The sequence below is a fragment of the Miscanthus floridulus genome, chromosome 19, assembly GCF_019320115.1.
Source record: "Miscanthus floridulus cultivar M001 chromosome 19, ASM1932011v1, whole genome shotgun sequence".
Classification (NCBI taxonomy): Eukaryota; Viridiplantae; Streptophyta; class Magnoliopsida; order Poales; family Poaceae; genus Miscanthus; species Miscanthus floridulus.
The window spans coordinates 16,499,601-16,514,735 of record NC_089598.1 but is presented as its reverse complement, the minus strand read 5'-3'; the positions used below and the strand labels follow the sequence as shown (position 1 = coordinate 16,514,735).

General features: G+C 49.8%; 3 protein-coding genes across 3 annotated transcripts; all 3 read right to left on the bottom strand.

Annotated features, from left to right (window-relative positions):
- Positions 1–1,015: 1,015 nt before the first annotated feature.
- On the bottom strand, positions 1,016–3,426 carry LOC136528666 (uncharacterized). The gene is made up of 3 exons (XM_066521629.1): positions 2,699–3,426; positions 2,363–2,479; positions 1,016–2,273 (listed from the first exon to the last, which is right to left on the bottom strand). The coding sequence occupies exons 1-3, from the start codon at positions 2,822–2,824 to the stop codon at positions 1,308–1,310; spliced, it is 1,209 nt and encodes a 402-aa protein (XP_066377726.1). The 5' UTR covers positions 2,825–3,426; the 3' UTR covers positions 1,016–1,307.
- A 2,340-nt stretch (positions 3,427–5,766) lies between these two features.
- On the bottom strand, positions 5,767–13,797 carry LOC136528667 (sulfiredoxin, chloroplastic/mitochondrial-like). The gene is made up of 5 exons (XM_066521630.1): positions 13,573–13,797; positions 12,803–12,969; positions 11,891–11,924; positions 11,692–11,785; positions 5,767–6,175 (listed from the first exon to the last, which is right to left on the bottom strand). Exons 1-5 carry the CDS (start codon positions 13,727–13,729, stop codon positions 6,160–6,162), a joined length of 468 nt encoding a protein of 155 aa, XP_066377727.1. The 5' UTR covers positions 13,730–13,797; the 3' UTR covers positions 5,767–6,159.
- On the bottom strand, positions 9,901–11,448 carry LOC136528562 (uncharacterized). The gene has a single exon (XM_066521537.1). It carries the CDS (start codon positions 11,446–11,448, stop codon positions 9,910–9,912), a length of 1,539 nt encoding a protein of 512 aa, XP_066377634.1. The 3' UTR covers positions 9,901–9,909.
- Positions 13,798–15,135: the final 1,338 nt, after the last annotated feature.

Below are 15,135 nucleotides of genomic sequence, written 5' to 3'. Positions count from 1 at the left end.
CATTTTTGTAGCACTACCATCAGTTACTAAAGCTAGAGAGGAAGTAAAAGAAGCGGGGTTATACATTGCACAAACAATTAACGGTCAGGATGGAGATGGCTGCTGAAAATTGAATGGCTAAAACAATGGTGATGACATGGCACAACATGGAAACAGAGAAATAGTATTAGTGGGGTTTTCTTTTAAAAGAGATATAGATATGGATATGGATATGAAATATGGAATAAACTATTATAAATCAATGGTAGTGGATGACGTGGCATACTAATGACTACAATTAAATGCATGTGATAGTGGGCTGTTGAGTGGGTTGCTTGCACGAGAGAGAATAGCTAGTGAGGCTTAGGATTATAAGATATATATAGATATAAATATAAAAATTATTATTAATAATAATATCAATCAGATGTCTTCCCTAAAAAAGTAGCAGTTTAGAAATAAATACTATATTTTTATGCATACAGTGGGATATTTTGCCGAGAGTATATGAATAAGGAAATGACTGTGGCACATGTGTATGTAAAATCTTGGAACTGGATGGCATTCTTATGTCTTGGTTTTAGTTGTTCTACCACTGATATGCTATATGCCCATATGTCAATATGTGTCAACTGTCTTGGACCAAATTCTAATTTTGACGGCAGAGATTATCTTGCATGGAGGCAACATGAAGCTGTAGAGGCTGTTTGGTTGTGTCATGAATCCCAAGCGTCCTCGATTGCCTAGGATAAAGATCGTTGCCTAGTCGGCGAGCTGTCGAGGCACGATACAAGTTGGTCCGTACATGAACATCTGAAGGACAAAGCCTTCACATCTGAGCGTAACAAGCTAGCCATGGATCATTTTATCCATATCTGAACATTAACACGAGAACAATGGCAGTAAATCAACAATCAATTTCACTGAAAAGAATATTCCCGGACAGTCTCCAAGTAATGGAGATAGTAATCTTATCAACAAAGTGCCCACAGAATCTCAGCCAAACATAAGTTAGAAGCATATTAAGATCGCCTTACAGAATCATAGCTCAGAACACTGAATTTAGGTCTCAATGTAACCAACTGAAAGATAACAATGCGATGATTGAAACAGCCTATTTACAGTAGCTCAGGTACTGCGAGACAAAAGCATAATGGAACCATCCTAAGCTATGCTACTCGTGGAGTTATCAACAGAAATTCCACCAAGGCCAAAAAGCAATTCTACCAAAAATTTCACAGGCAACAAGCATTAGTGCTACGTGCTGTCATCATCAACTCCTATCTTGCTACCTGGACTAAAATGTGATCTTCTGCCTCCATTCCTCATCAGAAAGAAGTGTGCATGCCTGATCGAGTCACCTGTGAACTGCTATTTCTAGAGCGCCACTGGGCATGCTGATTCCTATATCGTTCTGCAAATGAAGGTCTCGTTAGCTTACTCCTCTTTGCTGAAGCATCTCTCTCACTCTGAATACCTCGGGCCAAAAAGCTAATGTGTTCCTTCCTTTCTTTCAAAACTGCTTCTCTGTTCTGTTGTATTCCAGCAAGTGTAGGGATGCATGATGATTTATCAGAAGTAATAGAAATCCCGTTGCCACCAAAGCTAAATGATACCATTTTTGCCAAACTGCAAGCTCTCGTTAGGGGTAAGACATCTGAGAGTTCAAGTTGAATGGTTCCCTTTTGTTTGCACCCCTTGGCCTCCAACTCTGATTCGCTCCCTTTCATAATGTGCAGAGTTACATTGTTCTGACCAGTTTCACTTTCAGAAACGAACCTTTGGTTCAACACAGGTAAACAACACCTATCATCCTTAGTGTGTTTTCCATTAAATGGTTTGGGAACTTGATCTTCACAGCTGATGTTACTCTCCATTGTTGAATGAAAGCTTACAGTCCCCATCAAAGCTGACTGATTTCCATCACTGTCAGAGTTGCAATCATCTAGCTCAAGCGGTATATAATCAGCATCGTCTGGCTTGTTTTTTTCTATGATATCTGGTGACTTGAAGACCACAGGCTTAGGGCAAGGGTGTAGAGGGGACTCATGTTTATGAGCAGGATGCTGACCATTATGTTTGGCATGCATGAATGGAATGTGTGGTAAAGAGATTCTATTGTTGCAGAACATAGAAGGCAGACGACTAAAACCATTGCTATGAGTGTATAACCTGAATTCTCGACGAGTACGAGCCAGAGAGATTTTGTAGTCCCATAAAACTTTTGATTTTGGTTTTTGGTAGGGTTGAAGCCTGATCATTCTTGAAGAAAATAAGTCCACAAGATTCAGAACCTGTACATGACAAAATCCTAAGGTCAGTAGCAAGTAATTTCTAATTAACGGCAATAGCTGAATTACATCACACATAAGAAACAGCGAACCTGTTGGTATGATATACCAAAGAAGGACCTTTGAGGCTGGAGACAATATCCTTTAATGGCATCAGAAAATTCAGCTTCAGTTAGGGGCTTACAAAACCAAACTCTTCTGAAAAGAACCTGAATTTCAAAGACCAGGTATGCAAAATAAAAGAAACCTTTATCAGAATGTTCACACATGATAAACCAAAACAAAGCAACAACTGAGTCAATGATTCACAAAAAAAAAGATTCATAGAAAGGTAACATGAAGCAATGAATAATTGAGCCTGCCAAAGAACATGAAGCACTAGACTGGTAAAACCATGAGAAAAAAACCAAAAGCAAAAGCATACTTACCTGAGCTGGTCGAAGCTTGCACAATGAAGCACATGCATCAGGAAGAATGTTCAGTGCTCCATCTGAAGTTGCCTCAAACACTCCATAGAGTTTTCTCTCCTCATGCTCAAACAGAAAGAGAAGCATACCAGCTCTGATCTTCTTTATAAAAGTTGCAGCATAACCAGGTAGGGCAAAATGTTTCTGTTCGAAGAATTGCCGCTTAATCTCATGATTGCAGATGATAACTGCACCACCATATACTCTAGGATTGTTAGAGATGTCTGAATTTTGGTGCCGCTGATTCCTTCAAAATGAAAGAAAAGACAATAATAGTACATAAACACAACATTCAAAGATGAAAATACAAGTCCCCATGCTAATAATGGTGGCATTGTATACTACAGGCTCGTTAAAGGTGTTTCATTTTTGCATTGCAGATTCCATTAAAATGGTAGAAACGATAGTAATATGCAAAGAAGACATTCGGTAGCTAACTTCTGAAGATTTGGCAGCGACTGAACTCATAGTAAGTCTTGACATTTTCAATCATGCTAACAATGATCAAGATCTACACGTACACCAACAATGACAGAATTATAACAAGATAAAAGCACAACATTACTACGGACACCAAAAATTGGTTAGCCTTCTCCATTGCAAAAAATAGTTCGACGCAGCCTCTCTGCAAATGCAGCGGTAAGGCTTGCCTTGGTTATTCCTTCCCCAGAGCCCACTCATGTGGGAGCCGCCAGCATTGGGTTTGTCCTTTTTTTTTCCTCCATTGCAAGAAACAGTTCAATAGTGCTAACAAAACAAGCATAGATCAGATAATAAAAGCTTCCAAAATTCCAAAACTAAGCAATCATGAACACTGAACAGCTACTATAACTCTGGGGAACAATGGGCAATCTGCTATGTAGTATTTCTTGTAGAGCTGGAACCAAACATGCATCGTCCTGAATACGTACTAACAACAGCAAAATCATCCATATAACAGGAACTCGGATTGAACCCTCAAGGCCCCTGAACCAGGTGTTATCCTCTCTTCCATAATTGTACCAAGAAACTTATGTATAAAAAACCACACATGCATCTGAAACAAGTATGTGTTGTTAGAATTTGCAACAAAGCATTCGTACCCTACAGGCAACATCTCATGCCCATGGCACAGGTACCAAAAAAAAAAGAGCATTAACAGCCCACCGCTGCACAATGTAGTGAAGGGGATCGCCCTAAACCCCACCACATTCACATCCTGGTAGCAAGAACCATGGGCGGAGCCAAGGCCCAGCCACCCTGGGCCGGTGCCCGGGCTCCTCCGCTGGCTCCGCATTGACATCTCACTGACCCAGTAAAAGACGCACCATGCCAATTAGTTTAAGCTAGTACATGGCCAATTCGGTCATCATAAATAGCTATCATACAGACTTCCCTCGAAGCAAAAAAAGAAGAAGAAGCTACGTACAGACCCTACTAAAAAAAGAAAAGTTGTTTCTAAATAAAACTCAAAAAGAAAAGCTACATACAGAGATGAGGTAGTACAGAGATGAGGTAGGGAGCAGGCGCCACCTAGGACTTAGTAATTATTTTAGTTTAAAACTTAAAACTATTTTGGTTGTCTAATTTTGCTTCTATATTATATAATTATGTGTCCTATTTTACATAGCTTTGTTAGAGCACTAACAATACTAAAAACCATAGATAATTTCTATGTCTATTAATTTAGTAGACAGTATACATAGAAACTACTCCCTCCGTCTTACAAAGAATATCATTTTTACTTCCCGAGAAGTAAAACTTTTTTTAACTTTGACAATTATATATAAAAGAATATTAATATTTATAATACATAATTGGTATCATTAGATAAATCTCGGAATATATTTTCATAATACATTTATTTAGTAATACAAATGTTGCGTCACTTGTCTACCTATCACAACTCTTCATGTCTTAGTTCCCGTGTAGACATAGTTTCTTATTCAGAAATAATTTCATTCTCTCTTTTAATTGTAGTGTCACATCATCTTTTTACTTAGTTGATATCCTAATTAATGAACATAGAAACCATGTGGTCTCTGCGTTGGGGTGACCTTACTACTAGCATGGCGTTTTGTCTCCACCCAGGCTCCATAAAATTCCTAGCTCTGCCACTGGCAAGAACTAAGAAGCAATTAAACAAGGTGAAATGCCAACAATTTTTCTCCAGCAAGAACAGGCAAGAAATGCATCACCAGTAAAGAATCGCACACCAAGCACAACTACACGTATCACCAAGAACCCTAACCAAACATGGCCAAGACCGTGTTAGATGCAAGGACCGAGGAGAAGGCAGGGATGAGGCAATTACACGGCGCCGTACCAAGGGTGGCGCTGAAACTGAAACCCTCCTCTCCCGCCTTCCCTCCCGCTCCAGCCTCCGCCTATCGGCCTCCAGAACGGGCGGTGCCCCGCCTCGAACGGCTGCCTCTGGTGCCCCTGCATCTGCATCCTCCAATTCCGACCGATCGCGCCGCCCTTCTCCCACTTGTACACGTCTCCCCCGCCCCCGTCCTCCACCTCCTCCTCCGCTTCCGCGCCTCCCTTCCAGACCTTACCCTCCCCTCTGGCTTCCTTCTCCACCTCCATCTTCTCGGTGCACCTTGCCGCCTCCCGCTCCTTCCTCCGCCATTCCTCCGCCGCCGAATCCATCTCCATCGCCGTCTCCCTCCCTCGGTGCGTGCGCGTTCGCGCGTGTTAAAGCAAAGCGAGCCGCTTTGCGGAGTGGTGGTTTAGGGGAGAGTGCGCGTGTCTGAGAAGAAAAAATGGACTGGTTAATCAATTGGGCCCGACTAAAAGATAGCGAAGTTGCGATCACGGCCCAAACTCCATACTGGGCTACAGCTACAAGCATCTTCCTTTTTCTAGCGCCATTTTCCTATCGGACCTATTTTTCTTAATTATTTATTAGACCCTTCTTGTTCCACTGATAAAATTGACCCTTTTAATGTGAGTGTCCAAAATTTGTAATAAATGATAAGAATGCTAGCTTCAACTAAGACGCTCTATTTATATGCGCATAAACAACATAAATTTAAGCCATTTATCAGCTAAAAAACATCATTCTTATTCTTATACCCCTTTTGGAACGTAGGAAATTCACAAAAATCATGTAGAAATGGAATGATCTACTGAGTGGGTGGTACTCATCCATCCAATCTCAAATTACATCAGCTACTCATCCAGTCGTGCTACCCCATGTAAATGGAAGATCCGTGCTACCCCATGTAAATGGAAGATCCACTGATCGAAAAGGATGTTGTTGGAAGAATTAACATTTCCTCTTGCTGCTGAGTACAGAAGTACTATTCACACTCTGTTTGGGCAACATTTACAGGTATGGAGAATTACAGACGATGAAAAAGACCATGGAAGGTTCTGTTTAAGCTCTAGATACACAGATCACTTTGTAGCTGATGTAGCCATCAATAACATCCAACTCATCGCATATGGTGCCTGAAAGAGTAGACTGAAGTTCAGTGCTGCTAGAATTGTGTAAGTCTTATTGGGCTAACCCTAGAAGGGTAGCAATGTATATTAGTCATACATGGGCCTCATGGGCCTAATACACTCATACTCTCATACTCCAACACCCCCCCGCAGTCTGAACTACCGTCGCAGCGGAGTTACAGACTGGACATGAAAAGAGGCACACACACGAGCCCCCCCACAGACGCAACTAGCCACCAATGATGTTGAGGCTGGAGCGAAACTCGGTGAAGGTCGAGGACGGGAGGCCCTTGGTGAAGATGTCGGCAAACTGGGAGGTGGTCGGGACGTGTAGGACCCGAACATCGCCGATGGCAACCCGATCACGGACAAAGTGTAGGTCGATCTCCACATGCTTGGTCCGTTGGTGCTGCACGGGGTTGGTGGAGAGGTACACCGCACTGACGTTGTCGCAGTAGACCAGCGTGCTCCGGGAGAGAGGGCTGTGGAGCTCGGCAAGGAGCTGTCGGAGCCAGGAGGCCTCAGCCACGCCGTTAGCGACAGCTCGGTACTCCGCCTCGGCACTGGATCGGGAGACCACCGGCTGGCGCTTGGACGACCAGGACACCAGGTTGCCGCCCAGAAAGACAGCGTAGCCGGAGGTAGAGCGCCGAGTGTCCGGACACCCGGCCCAGTCGGCGTCAGTGTAGACGACGAGCTCGGTGGAGGAAGACCGCTGAAGGAGTAAGCCGTAGTCGACAGTGCCGCGGAGGTAACGGAGGAGGCGCTTGAGCGCAGTGAGGTGAGGCTCTCGGGGATCATGCATGTGAAGGCATATCTGCTGTACTGCATAGGTGATGTCTGGCCTGGTGAAGGTGAGGTACTGAAGGGCACCTGCAAGACTCCGGTAAGCAGTGGGGTCTGCCACGGTGGTGCCCACGGCCTCTGACAGCTTGCCCTGTGTGTCAACTGGAGTAGAGCAGGGCTTGCAGTTAGTCATCCCAGCACGCTCCAGGATATCAAGAGTGTACTGCCGCTGGTGAAGGAGAAGAATGGTGGGGCGAGGCTCAACAGTGACCCCGAGGAAGTGGTGGAGCACACCAAGATCCTTCATAGCAAACTCCTGCTGAAGAGAGGCGATGACACGGCTGAGTAAGGACGGGCTGGAGGCTGTGAGGACAATATCATCAACGTAGAGCAGCAGATAGGCAGTCTCAGCTCCATGGTGATAGATAAACAGGGACGTATCCGACTTGGCCTCCACAAACCCCAGTGTCAGCAGGAAAGCAGCAAACCGAGAGTACCACGCCCGGGGGGCCTGCTTGAGGCCGTAGAGAGACTTGTTGAGCCGGCAGACCATGTCCGGACGAGAAGAGTCAACAAACCCCGCTGGCTGGCTGCAGTAGACTGTCTCGGTGAGAGTCCCGTGGAGAAAAGCATTCTTGACGTCCAGCTGATGCACAGGCCAAGAGCGACTGAGAGCCAGGGAGAGCACTGTGCGTACGGTGGCCGGCTTCACCACGGGGCTGAAAGTCTCATCATAATCAACTCCAGGGCGCTGAGTGAAACCCCGAAGAACCCAGCGAGCCTTGTACCTCTCAAGGGTACCATCAGCCCGCCGCTTGTGTGTCCAGATCCACTTGATCCGGGTGGACGGGGCACCAGATCCCATGTCTGGTTGACGAGGAGAGCCGCGTACTCCTCTTCCATCGCGCGGCGCCAATGAGGGTCCGACAAGGCGTCGCGAACGGAAGAGGGTACAGGAGAGATCTGCGGGTCGTCGGGCATCGTCGCGAGAGCCCGGGGCCGCAGGGTACCAGCCGCGTGACGCGTCACCATAGGGTGAACATGCCGCGGGTGTCGGTGAAGGAGTTGCGGGTGGTACACCGGCGACACGACACGGGCAGCCTGAGGCGGCGGCGGCGGTGTAGGGGTCGCCGGCGGAGAAGGAGCCACCGGTGGTGTAGGCGTCACCAGTGGAGAGGTGGACCCCGGTGGTGCCGGAGGCAGCGTTGCCGCCGGCACACGGCGCTGGTAGACGTGCACCGGCTGGGCGAAACGCGCAGGAGGTGCGACAGGCGGTGTCCCCGGACCCGCTGCGGACGGAGGGGCAGGGGCAGCTCCGGAGGGCGATGCCTCCGGACCCGGGCAGGGCGCAGGGCCAGGGGCGTCACTGGTGGGCGGCGAGCGGGGGCACGGGGAAGCAGTACCTGCAGGAGACAGCGGTAAAAGCGGCTGGACCACCGTGTCAGTGGGAAACAGAGAGAAGGGGTCAGGATCGGGGGTGGGAGATGGTGTGGTGGTGGTGGAGAAGGGGAAGACAGACTCATCAAACACCACGTGGCGAGAGATGAGGACCCGACGGGAGGTGAGGTCAAAGCACCGGTACCCCTTGTGATCCGGGGAGTACCCAAGGAAGACACACAGAGCGGAACGGGGAGCCAGCTTGTGGGGAGCGGTGGCAGTGGTGTTAGGGTAGCACGCACACCCGAAGACACGAAGGTGGTCATACCGAGGAGGGGTACCGAAGAGAGCGTGGTGTGGTGTGGGAGCCGGGCAGGCAGCGGAAGGAAGGCGGTTAAGGAGATAGGTGGAGGTGTGCAGACTCTCGGCCCAGAAGCGAGCAGGAAGCGACGCCTGGAGCAGAAGGGTGCGCATGGTGTCGTTCGTGGTGCGAATCATGCGCTCGGCCTTGCCGTTCTGGGAGGAGGTATACGGGCAAGACATGTGCAACTGGACACCGTGAGAGAGGAAGAAGGCACGGGAGGTGCCGTTATCGAACTCACGGCCATTGTCACACTGGACGGCCTTGATGGTAAGGCCGAACTGAGTAGACACCCAGGCGAAAAAGTGGAGAAGAGTGGTGAAGGTATCCGACTTTGCACGCAAGGGGAAAGTCCACGAATAATGCGAGAAATCATCAACCACCACAAGATAGTATTTATACCCAGAAATGCTGATGACAGGAGATGTCCATAGGTCGCAGTGTACAAGATCAAACACATGCGTAGCATGTGAAGAAGAAGAACAAAAAGGGAGACGAACATGACGGCCCAGCTGGCACGCATGACACAAGTGCTCATCGTGAGCCCGAGTACAACCAATGTCGGAACTGCGACTAAGCTGCGTCAGAGCATCACGTCCAGGATGGCCGAGGCGACGGTGCCAAGTGGTGGAAGAAGGAGTGGCGGCGAAGGCAGCTGACAAAGTAGACGGTGACGAAGAGGAAGCAGACGTCGGAAGCCGAAGGGTGTAAAGGGGTCCCGTGCTGTCACATCGGAGAAGAGGACGCCGGGAAGCCAAATCCTTTACAGTAAGACCAGTAGAGTCAAATTCAACAGAACAGGAATTGTCAGCTGTAAAACGACGAATAGAAAGAAGGTTGTGAACCATAGAGGGTGCAACAAGAATGTCAGGAAGAAGAAAGGAACCATGAGTGCCGGCGGCACCCATGGACGTGACTGGAATACACGAACCATTCGCGACCATGATGGACGAAGGATGAGAGGGAGGAGGGTGAATAGAGGAGAGTATACCAGGGTCTGGAGTAGTGTGGTAAGTGGCACCCGAGTCGGCAATCCAGTCGGTACCGGCAGGCGGTGTCAGGGCCATGGTGCTGAAGGATCGGGCCAAGGCCGCCGGGTTCCAACCGACAGGCCCGGGCAAGGTGTCGGGAGGTGGCACCCACGAAGATGCGCCGGGAGGTGTAGCCCACGCAGACGGGGAGTAAATCCCCGGAGGAGCTCCAGTGAGCAAGGCCACTAGTGGGCGAGGCTCGCCACCTGGAGCCGGGAAGGGCCACATGGAGATGCGCCCCAACCACGGGTTGTGGAAAGAGGGCCAGGCTGCACCCCGTGGAGTTGCGGGCGACTGGTGGCTCCCTGGAGGAGCCGGTGTGTGGTGGCCCCCGCGGCCCCCACGCCCCCCTCCGCGGCGACGGCGGCCGCCACGGCCCCCCCACCCCCGCCCGGCCCGGGGGGAGGAGAACCAAGAAGCGACGACGGCAGTGGAGCGAACGAACGCGCCGGAGGAGTAGCGGCCAGGGCAGTCGAGGAAGACGAGGACCCTGGCGCAGAGGTGGACCCTGGCTGGACGCCCTGAGTGAGCTCCTCCATGACAAGGTCGTCACGGACCTGCAGGAAGGAGGGAAAGGGCCTCTGCCGGGTGATCCACGTCCGGAGGTGGGCGTAGCGGTCACTGAGCCCGCGGAGGACATTGAGGACCAGAATACGGTCCTCCACGGGCCAGCCAAGGTCGCCGAGGGAGTTCGCCATGCTCTTCATGCGCCGGCAGAAATCACCAACGGAGAGGTCACCCTGAACAAAGGTGCGGAAGCTCGCATCGAGACGCAGGGCCCGGGCTTCGGCATTGCCCAGAAACTGGCCCTCGAGCGCAAGCCAAGCCCGGCGAGCGTCAGCAGAGTAGCGGACGAGGTCGTGGAGGTCCAGGGAGATCGTCCCGATGATCCAGGAGAGGACGACGCTGTCAAGGCGTAGCCACGATGGGGTCTGGACCGCGACCGAGGCGTCGACTAGGACGTGGTCGTCAAGGGCGTAGCGGCGGAGGGTGAGGAGAACCAGGTCCCTCCAGCGGGCGTAAGAGGGCGACTCAGGCTCGAGGACGACCGGGACGAGGAGTCGAATGTTCTGGACACCCCCGGCCTGGTAGTGGAGCTGAGCCACGTGCGGGTCGGCCGGGTCGTGCCAGATGACCGTGGTGCGAGACGCGCGGTGACCCGTCGAGCCTGAAGAGGTGGCCGCGGTGTCGCAGGATGTAGGGAGGACGAGGAGCTGCTCCGCCTCAGCGATCTGGCGGGCCAGGGCATCAACCGCGTCGCGCTCGCGCTCCAAAGCGAGGGCGGCCGCCCGCACCCGGGCCTGGCTGTCCGCAGCAGCAGCCCGTGCAGCCACGAGAGCGGCGGCGAGAGCAGAGTTGGCCCCTGCCGTCTGGAGAGGGGCAGGGGGCGGCAGAGGAGGGGGAGCGGGGAAGAAGAAAGGCTCCAGGGTCTCCCCCGCGCCCCCAGCGGCAGCGGCGTGGCTGCCTGCGCCTGCGCCCGCCCCTGCAGCAGCGGCGGCGGCGGCGGCAGTGGGCAGGCTGCCCGTGTCCGCGCCCGCGCCCGCGCCCGCGCCCGCGCCGGCACCCGCGCCCACGCCCGCAGCGACAGCGGCGGCGGCCCGGCCATCCGCGTCCGCGGCAAGGGGGCCGGCGCCCGCGCGCTGGGCCCACGACGGGTAGGGAAGGGAGGGGAAAACGTGGAAGTAGGTTGGGGAGGGAGGGGGAGGGGGAGGGCGGCCAGCCATGGCGGCGGCAAGCCGGCCGGCGGCGCCTGGCGGCTGGTCGGGGAAGGGGAGGGAGGAAGGCCTAGCTGGATACCATGCTAGAATTGTGTAAGTCTTATTGGGCTAACCCTAGAAGGGTAGCAATGTATATTAGTCATACATGGGCCTCATGGGCCTAATACACTCATACTCTCATACTCCAACAAGTGCATCAAGTAATTTGAAATGGAATGAATCGTCCAAGCTGAAGGAAGATGCTCTGACCTCAGTGTTTCTTTTGTCCCGCGACGAACTTTGCAGCGGATGGTCAGGAGACCAAGGCGCTGGTGAGCCTCATAGTGGTGGCATCCAGAGAAGCCTGAAGATCACACAGGAGAATATTCAGCGCAGGGAAAATGGATCTGGACCTCCAAATACTGAGAGCATGAGTGACAAATTGGTTCTGGAATCTTGGACTACCCACCATAGTAGATCCCATCGACCTCCAGCACATCAATCTGCATTAGTGAAGAAACTGAGCCAAGTAAGAATCATAGCAGCCAGAAAGTCCAGCAATGTGCTCCATAATGTTGCTCAGCTGTCAGCTGTAGGAAACAGATGTCTACAGATCCTAGCAAAGCTCAATCTAATTAAATTGGTGTTTTTCTGCTCTTTGTGGAAGGGCGGGCCTGGTGCAAGCGGTAGAGTCTTACTGCCTGTGACTGGAAGGTCCCGGGTTCGAGTCGTGGTCTCCTCGCATTGCACAGGCGAGGGTAAGGCTTGCCACTGACACCCTTCCCTAGACCCCGCACAGAGCGGGAGCTCTCTGCACTGGGTACGCCCTTTTCTGCTCTTTGTGAGCTTATAAGAGTTTAAATGCATAGATTTTTTTTCATCATTAATAATGCATTTTTTCATTATGTGTCCCATTTTCCAGATAACTGTGATGAAAAATAAATGCGAACAGCTCTTATTGGATCACCAGGAACAGATGGTCATACTTATCTCATGTTGTATCTATATAGTTCCAAACAATAAAGAACATTTTTGAAAAAAAATTACATCCACACATATTTAAGAGAACTGATAACTATGGCATAATGTCATATCATGAAGGGAGTACATATTAACATGAACTTCAATGAAACATTGGGCACATAAAAATCTGCTTTTCTTGTGAAAAAAAACATATTCTTTGTGATTCAATGAATTCAGTAATGTGGAACATGTATATGCATTGGCTCAGAATATAATCACAAGTTGATTCATACGTGTTATTCCTAAGAAGAGTGCCCAATTCTGATAGAAAACCCATCTAGGTAGATCAGGACTAACTAATAATTGTACTCGTGGATGAAGAAATATAAAAGGAAAAGATACAGATATAGATACCCACAGGTACTTGGAGGCCGATGACACGGATACTGTCCATGAGTTCTTGCACCTTGACTTGATCATTGGCACGTGTTCGCATCAGTGGCCTCCGGATTTGATCCAGTGGAATTTCCATTATCACCGGGCCCTTCTTCTCTGAGTCAGTTGTCAGGGATGGCACTGCTGCACCTGCATCGTGAAAATTTAGACCCGCTTATACATTCATCACCATGAACTCCACTGGTAATCATTTCCCACTTCCCACAAGAGAAAAGAAACCGATTTGGAGATTTACACCCACAGGGAGACATACGTTAGCATGCTGAAACAGTTGGTGTGCCAACATATGTCACGTGCCCAGGGAAATTAAGAAGTGAAATTAGTGTCTCTGTATCAGGAGACATGTGTTCTGCAAAAAACTCATTCTCTGACGTTTTTTTTTCTTAATTTCTTTGTAGCTACTTCTGTATCAGGTAGTGTGGATTTGCTGAAAAAACTAAAATTAACTTCCAATGAGTTTGAAGCGAACTATGGAATCAAGAACCCACAATTTATTTTCTTGGATGAATCAACACACATGGGCACGCCTGCGCAGTGCACACCCTAGAGACTACAGAAAGGAAGGATACAGTGTTTGATCAAGATTAAATTCTCTACATCAATTCTTCAGCTCAAGATATACCAACTTCGTGGACTGAACTCAAGCACATACACTGATACACTCCACTAATTCAAAAAATAGAACCTATTTCAGTACAAGAAGGGATCGAACAAAGGGGATCATGCGGGTACCGTTAGAGAAGGAAGCGGAGAGCGCCAGATTCCTGCTCCTCCCGCTCCCGCTCGCGCTCCTTCCCCTTCCTCGAGCGAAGGAGGCGTATGGGACCGCGCTGCGGGGGAGGAGGACGCCGGGGCCCATCGCCAAATCCATGGTCGAACTCGACGCCATTGCTGCAGTGCTGCTGCCCGGTTTGTTGCCTGACCCCGCCGAGAGGCCGTAGCGTGTCGGAGTGTCGCGTCGATGTGTACCACAAGAGGCCGGGGCTAGATGTCAGACAAGAAAAGGGCTCATTCGAGGGTCACGTCGTCTCTAGGGCTGTGTTCTTTTCTCTCGTCGCAGGACGACAGACTAAAACATGAATTAAAATATGAATTAAAATGATGTTTATTTTTAGAGACTAAAGAGGAGAAGAGAGACTATAAGAGAGGAGAAAAAAAGAGGGGTATAAACCGTAAAAGGTTCATTAGTTCCAATTAGCAGCTCTCAAGGGATTACTATATTTTAGTTCCTAGTTTTTATTTTAGTCTTTGGTGTTTGATTTAAGGAACTAATTAAAACTAAAATTTAGTATTTAGTCATTTCTCCCATAAAAAAGAATACGCCCTAGTCTGATCCGTCGAATGTGGATATCGAAGAATGGCGACTGTAACGATTGTATTTTCACTTTCATCAGGACATAAACGTGCATGTACGTGTGAAAGTTTCGATCTGCCATTTTGGACTCTCTAATTCCTTTTAGGGCCGTTTGGATCCTTTTATCGGAGGGAATTAGAATCTACTTAATAGACTAAGCTATCTGGCTTGAAATTTGATATCTTATAATTTTTCAAAGTTCACGTATAAATCTATCTCAAATTTATCGGGTGGAAGATAAAATTTTATTATATAGATCACTATGTTATGTGTTTTACTTTTGATAATGATATACAGCGGGCGTTTATTCCGTTCGGACGGACCCGTCGCACACGGAATGACTCGACCGCCCTCATCCGCTCCTGCTCCGCGCTCCCTCATCCTCATCCCACTCTGCCGCTTGCTCCCCCATCCCCACACCCCGGCTCACAGCTGCGACATGCTCGACGGACGCCGTGCCCGTCCCACCCGCCCGCCAGTGCTCCCTCCCTCCCTCCCCCTCCGCGACCTCCATTGCTACCCCATGCTCCCCAGTGACCCGGTTCCTGCTCCCTCCACCGGATGATGGCAGCGGCTCCGACGAGGTAGGTTGGTCCTTCTCTGGATCTGAGCCCTCCTCCTTTGGATCCGAGCCCTCCTCCTCCTTCAGATCTGAGGGATGCGGCGGTGGCTAAGGTTTCGACCACCTTTGAATCGTATTCCCTCCTTCCTTCGACGAACATGAAGGTGATGGGCCAGGGGCTGGAGTAGCCTGCACCTCGAACCCATCCCTTTTGTTGTGCGTACGTTTTTGTTGTTTTTCTCCCATGTCGCAATGAGTTTTTTTTAAACTTGCAATGAGTTTTTTTGGATGTTGCAATAGATGATTGTCGAATGTTGTAATGGGATTTTTGGGTTGTTGCAACAGATGTTTTCCGAATGTTCCCATTTCTATGTTTCAT

Bases quoted from the DNA above. Each gene is read 5' to 3' on its own strand.
- LOC136528667 (XM_066521630.1), bottom strand. From the start codon at position 13,729: ATGGCGTCGAGTTCGACCATGGATTTGGCGATGGGCCCCGGCGTCCTC. The intron at 12,970-13,572 runs GTACCCGCATGA...TTCACGATGCAG, and splicing joins CTCCGCTTCCTTCTCTAACG to GTGCAGCAGTGCCATCCCTG. The intron at 11,786-11,890 runs GTGGGTAGTCCA...TGTGATCTTCAG, and splicing joins GGTCGATGGGATCTACTATG to GCTTCTCTGGATGCCACCAC.
- LOC136528562 (XM_066521537.1), bottom strand. From the start codon at position 11,448: ATGGCTGGCCGCCCTCCCCCTCCCCCTCCCTCCCCAACCTACTTCCAC.
- LOC136528666 (XM_066521629.1), bottom strand. From the start codon at position 2,824: ATGCTTCTCTTTCTGTTTGAGCATGAGGAGAGAAAACTCTATGGAGTG. The intron at 2,480-2,698 runs GTAAGTATGCTT...TTTGAAATTCAG, and splicing joins GCAAGCTTCGACCAGCTCAG to GTTCTTTTCAGAAGAGTTTG. The intron at 2,274-2,362 runs GTTCGCTGTTTC...TGTCATGTACAG, and splicing joins TTGGTATATCATACCAACAG to GTTCTGAATCTTGTGGACTT.